The 20066-nt window shown below is 36.0% G+C and overlaps 1 protein-coding gene across 1 annotated transcript in view; it reads left to right on the top strand.

Moving 5' to 3' along the window:
* LOC148955568 (uncharacterized) overlaps positions 1–20066 on the top strand; it is a 53840-nt gene that overhangs the window by 10439 nt on the left and 23335 nt on the right. Inside the window, exons 3-4 of the mRNA XM_089102974.1 lie at positions 4260–4417; positions 13110–13184. Of these exons, the coding sequence (XP_088959100.1) occupies positions 4260–4417; positions 13110–13184 (233 nt within the window). The remainder of the gene's footprint in view (positions 1–4259; positions 4418–13109; positions 13185–20066) is intronic.

Genomic DNA, 20066 nt, shown 5'->3' with positions numbered 1-20066 from the left:
TGTGTTCATTTATATTCATATATTCTTGAGAAAAAAATAATTCTCTACTTTTTAGTTCATTTTGAAAATGAGTTTAACTTTTTCTTTATTGTTTGACCTCCTCTCCTAAAAATTATTTGTACGTCTATACCTGTGAAACCCATCAAAACAGCTATAGGCTCACATTCTTGGGGTTGAAATGTGTGGTTGAAGAAATAATCTTCTTTTATTTCTTGCTTTCTTTTCGTTGGGAGTTATGATTCAAATTACAAATCGGAAAAAGGGCATTTTATGTAAAATAACTGCTGTTTCGTATAGGAACTGAAAACAATGATTGAAATATTTTTTGTTTGATAAAATAAAAACAAAACAAAAAATTCTGTCACTCAGAATTCTTCAAATCTTCATGTTGGAGCGATACAAATTTAAGGCTGGAGGAAGTGAGACTTGAGACCAAGCCACTCTAAAAAATTAAACGGGAAGGGAGCAATTAAAATGATTTTTTGGGTCTTTTTAAGAACCTGGATTTATTAAGATCGGTTTTTATTGAAATTTAACAATAAAAAAAAATCTAGTTATCTTGGTTATCATTGTTGGTTATCATTTCTAATATGCTTGTAAAATTGCCCTTTTCGGTCTAAAGTGAAAAAAAGTATTGAAAAAGTACTGCTTTTGCAGAAAGTATTCAAGAAGTACTACTTTGATCAAAAAGTACTAAAAGTAGTACTTTGGTACTACACGTGGCAACTCTGCTTATTACTGCAAATGTCTTGGCAAAAATATTGAATTTCGAAGATGCCTCTCGCCGGGTTTCAATAATTACAAACCAATAGACAGACTTCTTAGTTTTGTAAGGGGAAAGACATAGTTGCAACCCATTTTTCTCATGTCACAAATAAACATTGGACACAGGCCTGGATTTACCACTCGGTTCACTAGGCCTAGGGGCGTAATAAATTATCACTGAGTGATTTTTTTTCTTAAGAAAAACTGAACTGATATGATTTATCGTCAAAGCGCCAGGTTCACTCCGTCGCTGCGCTACCTATTCACAGAAAATCGATTTTAAAACAACATAGTAGTTTTGTGGCCACTTAAAAACTGTCAGATGTCTCCCAAGGATTGCAGCCGAGAGTTCGGTATCACCTTTCGGTTTCATTACTTTTGTCTCATCAATAGTGATCTGTTCAGTGCTTGCACTTTCCCCTAATTTTGGAGATTTCCAAAAAATTTTGCAAAAGCGGAGAGGCAAAAACGCTTGGTCCTAGGAGTGCCAAAGCTGTAGTTCTGGCCCTGTTCGGGCATTGGGCCTACTGAACCTAGATTTGAAGACATGGTTTTTGGCAATTATCTCAGAATTGTGATGATGTTACATGTAACCTTTAGGCGCAACAGCAATGCCTACTATCGAGAGGACTGAATAATATCAACTGGACCATATACAAGGTCATTAGGGTAGATTTTGATTTTCGAAAAAAAGAGAAATAGGGAAAACTGGCAGTAACTGGCTTTTTATTCGCTATTTAAAGTTACCTTTTGCAATGGCAGTTTTTCTTTAAATAAGGATTCCGGTTTTATTTTTGTACTTGACCTTCCTTAATGATGTAAAAAAAAAGCCTGAGTAATACATTTGTGTACATCCCGTCACCAAGGATCACGATTGGATCACAAAGGTGGGACCATAGCTGGTCATCAGATTAGATATTACAAAAGGATTTTCCTGTTTCGAAAGGGTTATATAGAAATAGAAGCTGATGTCCATGGCTTTCAATTGCTAATTGAGGCTGGGCGTTGGCAACAATTTGCAATGGCATAAGTTGTTGTTTAGTGTTTGGTTTAGATTCTATTTCTGTTTCGAATGTATAAAGAAATCAGATTTTGTCTGAAAAGATTTTTTCAGCAAATACGGTCAGAGAGTATCAAATCAGTGAGGTAGTTGACCAGTCTATACAGTCACAATCTGTGCCAATTAGATAAAACCTGGGCCCTGGACAAATAACGTTTCTCGGCCTACTAACAAATATAAAACTACACAAAATTGTATGTACTTGTCATCATCGGAATACATTTTTTTGTACCTTTGGGGCTCAGAAGTAACTTTGTTCTGCCTTGTGACCCAGACCTCTATCGCTAGTTGCAGCTGCAACCCCTCCTAACGACTGGCTTTTGATTCGTTTACAAATTAAATAAAAAAAAAAGTTTTTTTTAACTGAAAGTAAGGAATGACGTTAAAACTTAAGACGAACAGAAATTATTCCGTAAATGAAAGGGGCTTTCCCCTCCTCAACGCCTCGATCTTTACGCTAAAGTTTTTTATTGTTTAAAAAAATAGAGTTGTGAGAAAGTCAAACTTAGCATAAAGAGCGAGGCGTTGAAGAGGGGACAGCCCCCTTCATAAATGGAATAATTTCTGTTCGTTTTAAGTTTTACCGTCTTTCCTTACTTTCAGTTAAAGAACTTGTTTTTTTTATTTAATTTTTATAACTTTTTGTATTAACACATGGTTTGATATCGGCTAGCCGTACATGAGTAATTAGAACAAAGTTTGCATATTGATTGTAATTTCATTTGATTAAATGGCTTTTTTGAAAGATGTTTCATTTTAGTTAAAAATGTTTTTGTTAGGAATAAATATAAGTAACTTACGAATTAACTTACGTAACATTCTTCTATATTCATAGATTTTTTATACGTATATTAGGGGGTTTGCCCCCTAGTCAATACCTTGCTCTTTAAGTTAAAGTTCGAATTTTGTTCCAATTCTTCAAAAATGACCCTTAATCGCAAAGGCCATTAATTAGAATAAATAGCTCTTATGAAAGTACTAAAAAATCCTTGGCTTAAAGAGCGAGGTATTGACTAAGTGGTGAACCCAATCATATACGTAACATTTTCTGTTCGTTTTAAGTTTTGATGTTGCTCCTTACTTTCAGTTGAAAAACTTGTTTTATTTATTTAATTTTTGATGTTTTTCTTGAATAACGCTGGGGAATCCGGCGCCCCCTTCATAGCAATGTCCTTACCCCATGAAAACTTCCTTCATGGAAAGATCCTTCCATATACCCCCGACCCACCCACCCCCACCTACCAGAAAAAATCCCCCCTGAAAACGTCTGTATACTTCCCAATAACCAATACTATATGTTAACATTCGGTAAAGTTCATAACTTTTAGCCTTCCCCCCAGGGGACTCCGGGGGATTAATTCATCCTAAAAGACATAGTTATCCTATTTTCGACCATGCTGAACAAAATGGCTATCTCAAAATTTTGATCGGGTGACTGGGAAAAAATGAGCGTGGGAGGGGGCCTAGTTGCCCTCCATTTTTCGGTCACTTAAGAAGGGCACCAGAACTTTTTATTTCTGTTCCAATGAGCCCTCCCACGATATTGTAGGACCAATGGGTCTATACGATCACCCCTGAAAAAAAAAAAACACGCATCCGTGATCTTTCTTCTGGCAAAAAATACAAAATTCTACATTTTTGTAGATAGGTGCTTGAAACCTCTACAGTAGGGTTCTCTAATACGCTGAATATGATGGTGTGATTTTCATTAAGGTTTTATAATTTTTAGGGGGTCTTTCCACCTTTTTTTCTAAAATCAAATAAATCAATTTCTCAGGCGCGATACTTTTGATGGGTAAAACTAAACTTGATGCAACTTATATGTTTGAAATCAGCATTAAAATCTGATTCTTTTGATGCATCTATTGGTTTCAAAATTCCGTTTTTTAGAGTTTTGGTTACCATTGAGCCGAGTCGCTCCTTACTTACAGTTCGTTACAACGAACTGTTCGATATAATTTGGATTTTCTGAAAATTCTTATCAGAGATTGAATAAATTACCTAGCTTTTGTTACCATCTAAACTTTTTCCTTCTGGAGTAGACTGTACGAACCCCAGCTACCCCTGTCCCGGCGGGATGTTTGGTGTTACGTTTAATGGCTTGATTCTAACCAATTTTAGGCCTAGAAGTTATGTACTGTAATCCGTGAGCAAAAATATGAATTTTTTTGGGGGAGGGGATGGAGGCAGGGAGGATGTTGCCCTCTCAAATTTTCAATTTAATAGCCTTTCTCTTTGTTTTATCGAAACATGCCTGAAACTTCTTCCATACCCAAGAATCAGAGTTACAACATCGTTGAGAGCGTGTTCTAAGTTTGTCTATATGCCAGAAAAATCTGTGAAAGCAGATTTTTTTTCCGTGCTTCTCTTAGAAGAATTATCACCAAGGATAAATTTAATCTATTCTAATAAACACTAAAGTTTTAACTTGCAGTTTGTAAAACCCTGTGCATCCGTGGATTTGTGTCAGATTTGTCAACTTTACCGAGTTCACCAGCCTCCGATTGTCCTTCTCCTAAACCATGTCACTTGGAAGAAGTTCATTCTCAAGCTTCACCGTCAATCGAATTCTCAAATTTGGAAACACTTGAGGTAATTTAAATGTCCAAACGCACAAATAAAAAGGGGTTATCAGACATTTTCTGAGAAAACAAGTTTTCTGTCTCTAGAAGTCCTTTAGTAGATCTTAATCCACTGCGTAGGTATGTAGAGGCAAGTTGCGCTATAGAAGGTCGGAAAAACCATTTATGGTTTCTGAAGTAAAAAATTTCGTTAATCTATATCCCTGATACAAAGCGTGGGGTGCAGGCCCCACCGGTTGGGTCATACTTTGGTGGGTTTTAGGAAGGGCGTGCCCCCTTCGGCTGACTATACATTAGACCCTTGATTTAAAAAAAGACATTTTTCTTGTGAATGACGACATTCCAATGCATTTAAAGAGCAACAAAGATACACGACAGTAGTGCAATGACGTTATACATTGTATAAAAGGTGTTGTGTTCAGACAATATTATTTATTAGGATAAAATATTCCTAGAGGACGAGCAAAATTCAAATATCACGAATTTGACAAAATTCGAATATCTCGAGGGGTGCATCAAGATTTTCGAAATGCCTAGGTGGGGCATGGCCTAGAATCAGATGGGAACCACTGATCTAAATCAAAGACTACAAAATGTGATCTTATATATTATACGGTAAACCTAAGCCACTTGTTTCAGCTGTGCATTATTATTTTTTTTCTAAAACATTGTTACGGAAGACACCTTAAAAATCTAATTTTTACTCTCCTGTAATATCAAGATAATGTCATATATACCTATTTGTTTTGTCACAACGATATCTACTTTACGTAATAATTCAAGCATTAACAATCTGTTGATTCCCAAGGACAACAGCATCTTCAAACCAAAGCTACGCCATCATAAGCTGTTTGGAGCTATACGTTATTAGCTTATTTTTTGCTCCTTTTTCACACTTGTTTATTTTTATTTAATTTAGTGCCCGCTACTACCAAAACCTGCATATCTATACATATCGTCATATTTCATTAATCCCTATCCTTGGTACTTCAATGAATCAATAAAAAGTCAAACTGCATGATCTGAACATGACCTGAAAGGAGATACTTAGTCTCTCTTATTATAGACACTAATCTCTTATTTTGATACTATTTTGATACTTATTTTAATTCTTATTTTAATATTTTGATATTTTGATACTGATTTTGATATTTAATTTAGCGCCCGCTACTACAAAAAACTGCATATCTACACATGTCGTCATATTTCATTAACCCCTATCCTTGGTACTTCAATGAATCAATACCCAGTCAAACTGCACAATTTGAACATGACCTGAAAAAAAGATACTTAGTCTCTCTTATTATAGACACTAATCACTTATTTTGATACTATTTTGATGCTTGTTTTCATACTTATTTTGATATTTTGATGTTTTGATACTTATTTTGTTATTTAATTTGTATTAATATTTTGTTATTAATATTTTAATTTGTTTGGTAGTGCCCGCTACTACCAAAAACAGCATATCTACCCATGTCGTCATAATTCATTAATTCACATTCTCGGTACTTCAGCAAATCAATACCCAGTCAAACTGCTTGATTTAAACACGACCTGAACAGAGATACTTAGTCTCTCTTATCATAGACACTAATCTCTTATTTTGATACTATTTTGATACTTACTTTGGTAATTATTTTTATATTTTGATATTTTGAAACTTATTTTGATATTTAATTTAGTACCCACTAGTACCACAAACTGCACATCTACACATGTCGTGATATTTCATTAATCCCTATCCCTGGTACTTCAACGAATCAATACCCATTCAAACTGCATGGTTTGAACATGACCTGAAAAGAGATACTTAGTCGATCTTATTATACTTATTTGATAGTTTTTTTTTTATATATTTTGATACTTATTTTGATATTTAATTTAGTGCCTACTACTACCAAAAACTGCATATCTACACATGTCGTCATATTTCATTAATCCCTATCCTCGGTATTTCACTGAATCAAAACCCAGTCAAGGTTAAAAACCTTTTGTATTAAAACAAATTGTTTAAAAAAAAATCCATTTTTTACAAAAACTGCATATTTCATGTTAAAGATTGAAAATGACGTCATAATCGTATTACACTAAAGAACAAACTTCGATCCCATAGTAACTAAAATAAGATTATAATTTCATGTTAAAGATTGATCAAATGATGGCATAATCATAGGTTGTAGCTAGGTCGTCTCTTACTATTCCAATTAAGAAAAAGCCATAGGCTTTTTCCTGTATTAGTAAAGACGATGGGAACAATAAAGATATTAAACGTAGAATAGCCAATGCTCAGGGTGTTTTTTCACAGCTAAAAAAATTTGGAAGAATAGGAAGATAATTCTGCAAACCAAGATTAGAATATTAGATGCTACAGTGATGACAGTGGTCAAATATGGCTCTGAAGCATGGGTGCTCCGAAAAGCAGATGAAGATTTGCTAGATATTTTCCAGAGAAATTTCTTACGGATTGTTTTGAGTTTCCGGCTGACTGACCGTATTTCAAACAGTAAGCTGTACGAAAAATGTGGTTCAATACTGCTTTCTAGGGCTATAGTGAAAGTAAGGTTGAGGTGGCTAGGGCACGTTGTGCGGATTGAGGATGACAGATTGCCGAAGATTGTCGTTTTTGGCCAACTGTTTAGGGCTAAACGGAAAGCAGGTCGTCCTGGTCTGGGGTGGGAGGACGTCATAAAGAAAAACATAAAGGAAATGGGAACTTCCTGAGAGGATGTAAAGAGGGAGGCTTTGAATAGATTGGGATAGAGGAGGAGCGTGTGTACCTGTGTTGGCCTCAGGTGGCATGGTGGTACAGTGAGTTGTTAGTAGTAATAGTAGTCGCAATTTTTTTAAAGTACGGAAAAACTGTAGCGTGAGGTGCAATGGGTTGGGGAGGGGGCAAACCCCCTCATATACATAATAATTTCTGTTCGTTTTAAGTTTCAATGGTGCTCCTTACTTTCAGTTGAAAAAAACTTTTTATTTATTTAATGAAGCTTAGAGACAAACATTTTTCTAAAGGCAATGGAAAAAGTATGTCAATTAACGTAAAAGTATATAAAAATGAAAAAAGTAAGTAAATACAAAAAATACACAAAATAATAGCGTACTTACAAAACTAAGATAAATACTCCCAGCATTTAGTTCTGTTGAGCAATGTCCAGTTTATTATGAATGGGGACTATGTAAGTTTCATCGGTTATAACTGAAATCTAGTAAAGAACAAACCTCGGCAAATAGTAATTAAAAGTTAACATAGTACAAGCATCGCCTCTTGCTATTCCAACTAAGAAAAAGCCGTAGGCTTTTTCTGTTTATAATTCAGGTTTCAGCAGTATTTAAAAAATACGGTTTTCAGAAGTAGCTAGCAACCTAGTAAGAGACGATCACGTCCTATAGTACAAAACAAATTACACTAAGGAACAAACTGTAGTAAATAGTAAGAGACGAACCTCTAACAATCAAGAAACTAACTAAGTCCAATGTACGCAATTATTTGTTATTATTAACGAATATGACTAAAATAATCATCTATATAATGATTCTTTTTATTACTTCAGTTACTATGGGCTACGGTTCGTTCTTTATAGCGTAAAGAGCGGGATATTGACGATGGGCGAAACCCCCTCATATACGTAATAATTTCTGTTAATTTTAAGCTTTAATGTTGCTCCTTACTTTCAGTTGAGAAAAAACTTGTTTTTATTTGATTTATATAAGAAGCCAACTGTTTTTTGTCTTTGAATTAGACTAAAACAAAAAACAAAATAGGACATCTTTATTTGTCATATACTAAACGGTTCATAATGTTGTAACATTCCTAACCATAATTTAAAGTAATAAACTCAAACCAAATGTTTTGATAAAAAAAGAAGCACTAGATATGTTAGTTTTATGCTGATATGTTCTCGGTTTTTGGATCTTTTAATACATTACTTTTAAAGAAAACACAGTTTTTCCAATGGTAGTGAAGGGTAAAGTTAAAACTTACGACAAACAAGAGTTACTGCTTCAGAGTTTATGCAACATAGTTTTATGTATCTTTAATTTTAGCACTTATCCAGCTTATTCATTTTAGATTTGCGTACAGAATGATAGTCGACAGTTTTACCAAACTAAGCGTAAGTAAATCGTATAAATATATCCTAAATTACGTTATGTGTCTGCAATAAAACAATTATAGAGTACTTTTTGTTTAAATTGTACAAAAAGAATTTTTTGTGCTTTTAGTACAGGCTTTCAGTGACATTTTATTCATTTTACCAGATATTTTTTTATGTGAGACTTAACTGTCAATATTTCAGAAGAAAATATTATGATATTTAGTTAGAGTATCGAATGACACGTTTAATCCTCGGCTCTCTCTTTGTGTACCTTTGTCAGCTTATCCCCCCCGAAATTAGAAGACGTGGACGACAGAGAACGACGCTTAGCCGATCCCTAGAGAAAGAGCCTACTTTGGTGAGGACATCTTTGGAAGATCTCTGGTCTCATGCTCTTCAGAGGTCGTCCGAGAGGTACCGTTGTCGCCTTATGCGCCAGACGGTGTGGGAGGAACTAAGTCTAAGTCTTGAAAGTATAATTGATACTTTCACACACGATACTTGAAAAGTATCGTGTATAAGACTCTGCGGTCAGTTGACTGTGATTAGACTCTCACTTGCAAGCATGTAAAAATTGTTCTTTCTAGAACCAGTGCTAACCATACAAAAAATTTATATTCCTTGTTGTTTAACGTGGAGGGCTATAAGTTTCTTATATTTTTGACTATTTTGAGATTGCAGCAAATGCTGCAAGGATGAGCAGAAATGAAATAAAATGCCGTAACTTTTTTTATTTCTATCTTTGACAAAGCTCTTTGTTTATTGAATACTTGATGCCTTAAGATGACTCTTCCAAGAACAAGAGGTGAAAAGATTATGATCTGGACGATCTTGATCTAATGGATCACTATTGACCCTCTCCATTTGTTTCTTTTCTAGACCTCTTTATGTCACAGCTGACACCCTTTCAAACTCCACCGTAATGTTCTGTCACATCTCAGTGTCCTTTTTGTTCCGAAGTTTATGTTGTTGCCAAGGCCATGGAGATTTAGTATTTACTTGAGTTTTACAGTACAATTCTAACAAAGGCATACTGTTTGATGCAAGAGGTTGAACTTTGGTTAGCCTTGCTAGCATGGAAGCGTTGATATCTGGAGGGATAAGATAATAGGAATTATTGCAGGGAAGAAAGATCATCAAGAAGACTTTGTTTTGAAAACACTGACTGTAACAAACTTAACAAAAACCCCTTGGTCAACTTTGCAATACTTGGGTTGTGAAAATAAAAGACAAAACAAGAAAACTTAAGATGCAACAATATGCTTAGTGGAGACGTCCTCGGTTGCAAGGAGCGGACTAATGGTCTCGAGCTAAAAGCTCAAATTTAATCTAATTCGAGACTGATAGACCCCAGAAGGTAAATCCCTTCTTCATCACTGTTTTTGTAACCCCCCCCCCTGAGAAGAAACCATGGATAAGACCCAGGGGAAGAATTCAAGAGCGGTAATGGAAAACCTCCGGTTCAGGCTTCTCATCTATGGACATTTTAAGTGTACACTTTTTACACTTCATAGCCTTTCCACTCCAGGAATGACATCAAAAGTGCCACATAACGTTTGAGATAGCTTTGTCACGACATATTAGTAGGAGCCACTTAGATATTAACATAAGCTTTTAAATGAGCAATTAAACTGGTTCCTATGATGTTTCAGTTCCCTCCTAGATTCAGAAAAACAGGAAACATCTGTGACGCACAGACTAAAACGTTATTTTTTTTTTCGTACTTCAAAATGGGGGCCTGAAAAACATCAATTAAAGATCCTGGATCACGTTGAGTCTGGTAACACAGTTTTCCTTTTGGTTCACCGCCACTTTTGACGGGTTTCAAACTCTTTTTCATAATCCCTAAATATTTGTTTCCGCAACAATATTTTACTAATGAGACAAACCTTGATCTAGTTACCATTCCTCAGTCAGCTTTAAAAGGAATTTTTTTTCATTAGTAAGTATTCTTAAAAACGAATTTTCGTTTACTATAAGTCGTGGTTCGCTCTTTGCTAGGTTGCAGCTGTTGCTGTAACCATGATTGCTGCAGTCATGGTATCTAAACTTTCAAATTCTTTCGTTGGACTTCAAAGTTTTTGGTAATACAAGTTATTACATTTTTAATCGCATACTGGAGTTACTGTACGAGTCCTTTCAAAGCTTTTACCTAGGCACGTAAGCAGAATTTGCTTCGAAGAGCAGGCAGAAAATTAAGAAAAACGCAGGTATGTGAGCGAAATATGCACAAAATACTAGAACTCGTAAGAAAAATTGTAAAATCTTTGAGGTTCTGGGTGGGAGACTTGTGAGTAATGGAAAGGGGTGGTCCTGAGTCCCCTTCACATTTACATTTCTGCCTTCAGTTTGCCTGTGTTTATTTTGAAAAAAAATAGTCCATATGTTAAAAAAACTGTTTTTAACTTTTGTTCTGGCACTTTTTTTTGCTTATTTCATATATCGTTTACATGCCTTTAATATTTCTTCTAATATTTAATAACAATAATAATATACTACAATAAAAAGGCTCTCGCCTCTATAAAAATTTACTTTCACTAAAAAACTTGTCAATGCTATTCTTAAAAGAGTTGGTAGAGTCAGCCATAACCACTTCTTGGGGGAGGTTGTTCTATTTTTTGACTACTCGTTTTGAGAAGGCCCACCTTCGAACTTCTTTATTGAAAGTGGTTTGTTTTAGCTTAAAGTTGTGTCCTCGCAGATTGTTTGTGTTGAAGAAGAGTATTTCCTCTGGTCCAATGTTATTGTAGTACTTGTGATATAACTTTAAATTTTCAATAAGATCACATCGGAGGAGTCTATGGGAGATGGAAGGAAGTGACAGCATTTCTGATCGTTCACAGTAAGAGAAGCCTCTTAGTTTTGGTACAAGATTTTGTTGCTCTTCGCTGAATCTTCTCAAGTGCACCAATGCCTTTTTGAAGGTGGGATCTTATTGTCGTGTGACTATATTCAATGATAGGCCGAACAAGACACTTGAATAGAGTTGAAAAAATCTGAGGATCGTTTAGGGTGAAGTTTCTATGAACAAGTCCAACTATGTTCGAAGCTTTGCTCACCATGGATTCATAGTGGCTGGTGAATTTTAGCTCAGTGTTTTTTATTACTCCGAGGTCCCGCTCAAAAGATGTTTTTGGTATTAGACTGGTGTTAAAGCTATAAGTTGACTTGAAATTCTGTGGTCCAAGGCAGAGGTGGGAGCTTCTGTTTGTTTTGAACTCCATTCAGTTCCTGTTCCTTATTTTCATGTAGTACCCTAATAGTACCGTAAGTCCATATAGTTCCATAGGGGAAAATCTATAATAAAAAACTAATCTGTTTCTCTGGATGCTACGATGATGCAGGCTTATTTTAGTTTTGACAAGATTTTTTGCAGAAACTAAATATCAGCTGTGCGGGCAAACTGAGAGCTGGGGGGGAGCAGTTTCCCACCTACTCCATAGCAAGTTACGCCCCTGCTTCAAAGGAAGACTACACCTTCTTAAGCTGTTGGTGCCATATCTTTTGGCTTAAATTTTTTCTAGAATTTCTCTCACGTTTCTTTCTCTTAAATTTTGCGCCCGCTTCTAACAAGGACTGCAGAACTGCATATGGAGACATATTTTATTAAAAAATAAAATTTTGAATCTATCCTAATTATTTAAGATATGTATTGTTGTATAGGTTCGACTTAACCAGTTCAAACCATCAGATTTCATTTTCACTGTACTTGGTGTATTAAGGGATTCTAATAAGGACTCATCAACAATGAAACCCACGTTTTTTGCACTGTAAGAAAAACAACAGCGTATTCATGTGTTGTTAGCTTTTAAATTTACCTTACTCTAGAAAGAATAAGCCCAGAAAAAGTTGGCTGTGGCGGTACCAAAGGTGTGTAATAACATAACGTAAACTTTACGAGAGAGTAAAGAAACTGCAAAATGGCTTACGTTAACAGACGTTCAATCAAAATAAAACGTTGGAGGCCTCCTTAAGGAGAACGGGTAGCGGGAATGAGGAACTACCATGGACGTGCTACTATAAATATACCCGTTTATAATCCATTGATTGTAGCATACTACTGACCAAGATCAAAACAGATTTTGTGTAAATTTTTCGCGGTTATGTAAAAAAAAGTACAAATGTGTGCAATATTTTTCACAAATTTTTGACAGCTTAATAAAAAAGAAGAAGAAGAAAAGTTGTAGAAAAATGTTTTAAAATAAATTATTTTTTATTTGTATTTACTTTTACAAAAAAAAAGATTTTTTTTTAGTATTTAGAACACATCTTGCATCAAGAGAGTCTATAGAGGACCTACTTAAAGGTCCCGTATTTTTTCCTCTGTGCACCGTGGTGTAACTTCAAATATAAACTCCTTTTACTATTAAAGCTATGCCCATGCCTGCATATACCAGGGTTAAGGAGACTTCTCACTCCCTAGTGATTATCCTGAACGATCCACCAAAAAATAGAAAAATGGTGGCCTATCATAGACTTTTTGTGTTTTATAATTCATACTCAGAAAAATCTCCTGATCCCCTCCCAATCTCCTAAGGACGGAGCAAGTGTGCTCCTATGACTATGAAAATTGTCATCATTTTTACTACTATTTGTTTTCAGAAGTCAGAAAAATACAAAAATAGTGACAAGGAAGAATCCTCAGAATATGAAAGTCAAACACCTGAAGACGATTCGGTAAGTTAGTTTTAACATAATTTTTATGTTTTGAAACCCTGGTTGAATGGGGAGCCAGCACAATTGAGCAAAATTCCATAGCGCGCACAACTTAACAGCCTCAGAGAAAGTACAAAATAGCTACCTCAAAATGAGAAGCAGATGTCCTAAAGGGTAGCAAAAGTACCAAATATCAAAAGCAGTTCTAGGACAGGGGCTGGTTGGTCTCCAATCACTTTCAACTTACAAAAAAGGACTACAACTCTCAGTTTTCGATCGAAAAAGCATCCTCCGAAGTTTCTACGACCACAAGAGGAAAAGGATGGGGATGAGGAAGGGGCAGGCCCCCTCCTATACAGAATAAATTCTGCTAATTTCGGGGTTTAATGTTACTCTTTACTTCCATAATAACAGCGTAGACCAAAAATATTCCCAGAAATCAAGTAGGATTAAATATCAATCTCTAACTCTCCTTCCTTAGAACTAATTATGTATTTACCTGAAGGATCAATGAGATTTAGGATGTTTTGGCACCAAAAGTACACTATGAGGTGTCAGCCCCCTCCAAAGTTTATACGCCTACCCTTCCCATAAAAACCTTATATCTTAACAATGGGCAGCTTTCATAGCTTACAGCACTTGCCTGGGGGCTGGATGAGGGTTGTCAAATCCCGAGGCATGGTTGTTTGACCTTTGGACTATTTGGACAAAATAGCTATCGCAAAAATTTGATCGAACATGTTTGAAAAAATGGGGGGGGGGGATAATCTAAGGGGAATTTTCTGCGGGGGGATATTTCCACGAGGGGGATTTTCCGGGGGAAATGCCTAGACCCGGTTGACTGGATGTAGATTTTGTTACTTCAGCACAAATGTTATTGAAAAGTGCAAAAATAAAAAAAGTTAAGAAACTTAAATTTGAAAAAAACAATATTAAAAATTAAGGAATCCTCTTTTTCTTAGATGAGCTTCAATTGTTTTTTATAATGTTAGGGTAATCGTCCCTTAAAAAAAAGGAAAAAAAGGAAATTTGGATATTCAAGTTGATCAACGACAAAAGACGGAAAAATTGATCAAAGTATATTATTTTACCACTGAATGTCCCTAAATTCAACATTAGCTACATAGTCAATGTCAAAAGATATTTTCTTATATAAAAATAAAATAAAATGTTTCTACGTTCTTGCTGGCTTTTTAGGAGCTTTTGGCCTAATTAGGGCGTTTTTTTCAGAATTCGCCCCCAACATTAGTTACCAAAGGTAAGGTAACCTTACATTAATAAGGTAATATCTTAACCGTATTTAATTTAAAGCACAAAATATTTTAATGGGCCTAAGCATGCTCTACCTAATTCCTTATAAACCGTATTTTCTTTTACATTGGCTTACACCTGCCCCTCACCTAAAGTTTACATTTACTTGAGCCTACTGCTTTATAATAGATTTAATTTAAAAATCTTTTTCCATAAGACAAGTTTTTCAAAGAAAATTTAAGAGATCCATTAAGCAAAGAATGAGCAAAAATTAAGTCAAATAATCTTCCAAGCGTAAAACTCCCACTTCACTACCAATAAATAAATAAAACTCAAAACGAACAGAAATTACAATAAATAGCCGAGTCAATCTGAAAACGAGCAAAAATTAACATGAGTAGAGCTGATAACACCCATGCTTTCTCAAGGCCAGAACACAATTTGCGCAAAACTGAAAAAAAAACAACGAACAAATGACCGTGGATTGTCATTCTAATTTACGTATACTGACATTTGTTCCTTAAGGTTTTGATAATTTCTTATATATGAAAGTAAGAAAGATGAAATATTTCAAACGTATTTTGTTTTCAGTAAAGCCCAAATTGTTTTCAGGTAATTTATTGATACGATATTTATTGATGAAATTGAACCCCCCTCCCCACCAGAAAAATCCCCCTGAAAATGTCTGTATACTTCTCAATAACCAATACTATATGTAAACAACAGGTAAAGTTCACAACTTGCAGCTTCTCCCCAGGGGATTGTGGGAGATTAAGTCATCCTCAAAGACATGGCTATTAGATGTTTTGACTATGCTGAACAAAATTGCTATCTCGAAATTTCGATAAGGTGACCTTGGGAAAAAATGAGCGTAGGAGGGGGCCCAGTTGCCCTCCGATTTGTTTGGTCGCTTAAAAAGGGCACTAGAACTTTTAATTTCCGTTCGAATGAGCACTCTCGCAATATTCTAGGACTAATGGGCCAATACGATCACCCCTGGAAAAAAACGAATAAACACACATCCGTGATCTTTCTTCTGGCAAAAAATACAAAATTCCACATTTTTAAAGATAGGAGCTTGAAATCTCTACAACAGGTTCTCTTATACGCGTAAACTGATGTTGTGATTTTCATTAAGATTCTATGACGTTTAGGGGATCTTTCCCCTTCCAAAATAAGGCAAATTTTCTCAGGCTCGTAACTTTTGATGAGCAAGACTAAACTTAATGAAACTTATATGTTTGAAATCAGCATTAAAATCCAATTCTTTTGATGTAGCTATTGGTATCAAAATTCCATTTTTTAGAGTTTTGGTGACTATTGAGCCGGGTCGCTCCTTGCTTACCACGAACTGTTCAAACAATTCGTGCTAAAGAATCCATAGTATGTGTTGCTATTTGTGTGTTGGAGGAACTTTTTCAACAATTTTTAATCCAGACATAAACAGTATAATTCCTAATTTAATCTTATTACTTCTGAAGTTGAACTGGAAAATAAAACTTAGTATCATTCCCAACAGATTCTACCTATGCTCTTCGACAGCCTGGATAAACTTACACTCTTTTATTTATTTAAATTGCAAGAGCAGAAGCAGTAATAATAGTATCCCCAGAACTTATAACGTAATACCCCCAGTCGTTCTCGATATATTGCTGAGGTATCTTAATGGCAACAATAAATACGATACCTTTTGATTTATTTCAAAGATACATTTAGTTTTAAAGTATAATGGGCCAATTGCATAATTGCGGGGGGTGGACCTTCCCAATATCCCTAAAGACATAGTTGCTGGACCGTTCTACTATGCTGAAGAAAATGGCTGTCTAAAAATTTTGATTGGATGCGTTTGGAAAATACATGTGCTTGTGAGAAGGGCTGCTCGCTCTCCAATCTCCTGTTCATAGGCAGCGCGCTAGCGCTGCCTAAGTAAAGAACGATGTGCGTACAATGTGTTTTTTTTTTCCATACCCGGGCTCTTCGTATCGAAGGAGTTGTCGTAGAAACTTCGAAAAGGACTCATTCGATTGAAAATTGGAGTGGCTAGTGCCCTTTTTAATAGTCGTAAGTGATTGGAGGGCAACTAGCCCCCCCACCCACGTCCAACAATCCCCCAAACACATCCAAACAAAATTTTGAGATTTCAATTGTTTTGAGCGTAGTTAATTTCCAATGAAAAATATCTTTTGGAGGAGGACACTCCCCCACAGCCCTCAGGGCAAGGGTTTTAAGTTATGCCCTGGGGGCATATAATGTTTTTAAAGAAGGTGTTGTCGTAGAAACTTCAAAACAGACTCATTCGATTGGAAATTCAAAAGGCTAGTGCCCTTTAGTCGAAAGTGATTGGAGGGCAACTAGCCCCCCCCCACGCCCATAATCTCCCCAAATACTTCCGCTCAAAATTTTGAGATAGCCATTTTGCTAAGCGTTTTTGATTTCCACATACAATATTTTCTGAGGAGGAAACTCCCATAGAAACCTCGGGGCCTGTTCTGTAATTTATATTATGGGGGCATAAACGATCTTAATAAAGGGCCTACTTAAAAAAAGTTCTGAAAAAACTCATTTGATGAGACATTCAAAGGCCTGGTACTCATTTTAATAGTCAACAGGGATTGGAGGTCAACTAGCCCCCCCCCACGCTCATCATTCCCCCAAACACATCCAATAAAAATTTGTATGATAGCCATTTTGTTCAGCGTAGTTGATTTCCAGATAGAAAATATATTATTGAGGAGGATACACCCTCACAATCCTCAGGGCAAGGATTATAATTTATGCCCTGGGGGCATATAAGGTTTTTATTGAAATCTATGTCGTAGAAACTTGAAAAAGGGCTCATTCGATTTGAAATTCAAAGGACTAGTACCCTTTTAATTGTCGAAAGTGATTTGAGGGCAACTAATCCCCCCCTTAGATATCCATTTTATTCAACGTAGTTGAAAGTTTTGGAAATTAGGTCTTTAAGGATGACAACCCCACAGCCCTCAGGGAAAGGGTTGTAAGTTTTACCCTGGGGGCATATAAAGTTTTTATTGAAAGCGTTGTCGTAGAAACTTCAAAAAGGCTCATTCAATTGGAAATTGAAAGAACTAGTGCCTTTTTTAATAGTTGAAAGGGATTGGATAGCGACTAACGCCCCTCTCACGCCCATCATTTTCCCAAACACATCCAATCAAAATTTCAAAATTGTTCAACGTAGTTGAACGTTCTGGAAATCAGGTATTTTAGGGTGATAATCCCTACAAAACTTTAAGCGCAAGGTTTTTAACTAATGCTCTCGGGGCGACAAAGATTTATATAGAAAGTTGTTATAAAAATTATAGGCAGCCTGAGTAAAGAACGGGGACACTCGAGAACGAGACAAGAAACGGGGAATAAGTAAAGAGGGGGACACTCCCCGAAAACCCTCAGGGCAAGGGTTTTAATTTATGTCCTGGGGGCATATAGGAACGATGTTCGCACAATGTGTTATTCATTAATTTTTTTCCTTTACAGCAGGGTACTTCGTATCTAAGAAGTTGTGGTAGAAACTTCGATAAGAGCTCATTTAATTGGAAATTGGAGTGGCTTGTGCCGTTTTAAATAGTCGAAAGTGATTGGAAGGCGACTAACACCCCTTCCACGCCCACCATTTCCCGAAACACATCTAATCAAAATTTTAAGATAGCCATTTTGTTCAGCGTAGTTGATTTCTTAATAGAAATTATGTTTTTGGGGACAATCCCTCACAGCCCTTAGGGCAAGGGCTTCAAGTTATGCCCTGGGGGCATATAAGGTTTTTTTTATAGAAGGCGTTGCTGTAGAAACTTCAAAAAAGACTCATTCGATTGAAAACTCAAAGGGATAATGCCCTTTTTAATAGTCGAAAGTGATTAGAGGGCAACTATCCCGCCTCTCACGCCCAGCTTTTCCCTAAAAATATACAATAAAAATTTTGAGATAGCCATTTTATTCAACGTAGTTTTAAGTTCTGGAAATTAGGTCTTTGAGGATGACAACCACCCCCCCCACAGCCATCAGGGAAAGGGTTGTAAATTATGCCCAGGGGGCATATAAGGTTCTTCTATAACGCGTTGTCGTAGAAACTTCCAAAAGAGCTCATTCGATTGGAAATTCAAATGGCTAGTGCCCTTTTTAATAGTCGAAAGTGATTGGAAAGCAACTAACACCCCTTCCACGCCCACCATTTTCCCAAACACATCCAATAAAGATTTCACTATCGCCGGTTTTTATAATGTAATTCATAGTCCAAGAAGCTATACCATTGAGTATGACACTCCCCCCCACAGTCTTCAGGGCACGGGTTGTTAGTATAGCCCTGGGGCATATAAGTCTTTTATTGAAATCTTTCGTAGAAATGTCTCAGAAACTTAAAAAAGGGCTCATTTGATTGGAAATTCAAAGGTCTAGTGTCCTTTTTAACAGTCTAAAGTGAATTTGAAGGCACCTAATCGCCCTATCTCACCCATCTTTTCTCCAAACACATCCAATCAATATTTTAGATAGTCATTTTATTCAACGTAGTTGAAAGTTTTGGAAATTAGGTCTTTAAGGAAGACAACCCCCCCACACCCAGCCCTCAGGGCAAGGGTTGTAAGTTATGCCCAGAGGGCATATAAGGTTTTTATTGAAAGCGTAGTAACTTCAAAAGGGCTCATTCAATTGGAAATTGAAAGGGCTAGTGACTTTTTTAATAGTTGAAAGTGATTGGAGAGCGTCTAACGCCCTCTCACGCCCACCATTTTTCAAAAACATTTAATCAAAATTTTGAGATATCCATTTTGTTCAACGTAGTTGAATATTCTTGAAATTAGGTCTTTTAGGATGATAAACCCCTCAGAGCCCTCAGTGCAAGGGTTTTGAATTGTACCCGTGGGGCAAATGACGTTAATACATAAAGCTTTTATAGAAATTTCAAAAAGGGCTCATTTGATTGGAAATTGAAATTGCCCTTTTTAATAGTCGAAAGTGAGTGGAGAGTAAATGAGAGGGGGGCACTAGCCCCCTCTCACGCCCACCTTTTCCCCAAACACATCCAATCAAAATTTTTAGACAGTCATTTTATTAAACGTAGTTTTAAGTTCTGGAAATTAGGTCTTAGAGGATGACAACCACCCTAACAGACCTTAGGGTACAATTAAAAGGGCATCAGCCCTTTCTATTTTCAATCGAATGAGCCCTTTTCGAAGCTCCTACGGCAACTCTTTCGATACAAAGTGCCCTGGTCTAAACAACAACAACAACAAAAAATAATACATTGGACCTACTTTAATCTCTACTATAATTAAATAAAAAAAACAAGTTTTTTTAACTGAAAGTAAGGAACGACACAAAAACTTAAAACGAACAGAAATTATTCCGTATATGGAAGGGGCTGCCCCCTCCTCAAAGCCTCGCTCTTTACGCTAAAGTTTTTTATTGTTTAAATAAATTGAGTTTTTAGAAAGTCAAACTTTAGCGTACAGAGTGCGGCGGTGAGGAGGGGACAGTCCCTGTCATATACGGGATAATTTCTGTTTGGTTTAATTTTTAACGTCGTTCCTTACTTTTAGTTAAAAAAACTTGTTTTTTTTATTTAATTTTTGAACGTTTTTGAATTAATGCAGGTTTTGATTTTGGCTCACCGTACATGAATAATTAAAACAAGATTTG

The sequence above is a fragment of the Artemia sp. Qi Xiang Cuo genome, chromosome 2, assembly GCF_049724085.1.
Source record: "Artemia sp. Qi Xiang Cuo chromosome 2, ASM4972408v1, whole genome shotgun sequence".
Classification (NCBI taxonomy): Eukaryota; Metazoa; Arthropoda; class Branchiopoda; order Anostraca; family Artemiidae; genus Artemia; species Artemia sp. Qi Xiang Cuo.
Note: the sequence above shows the minus strand (reverse complement) of the source record. Positions and strands in the feature narration are given on the sequence as shown.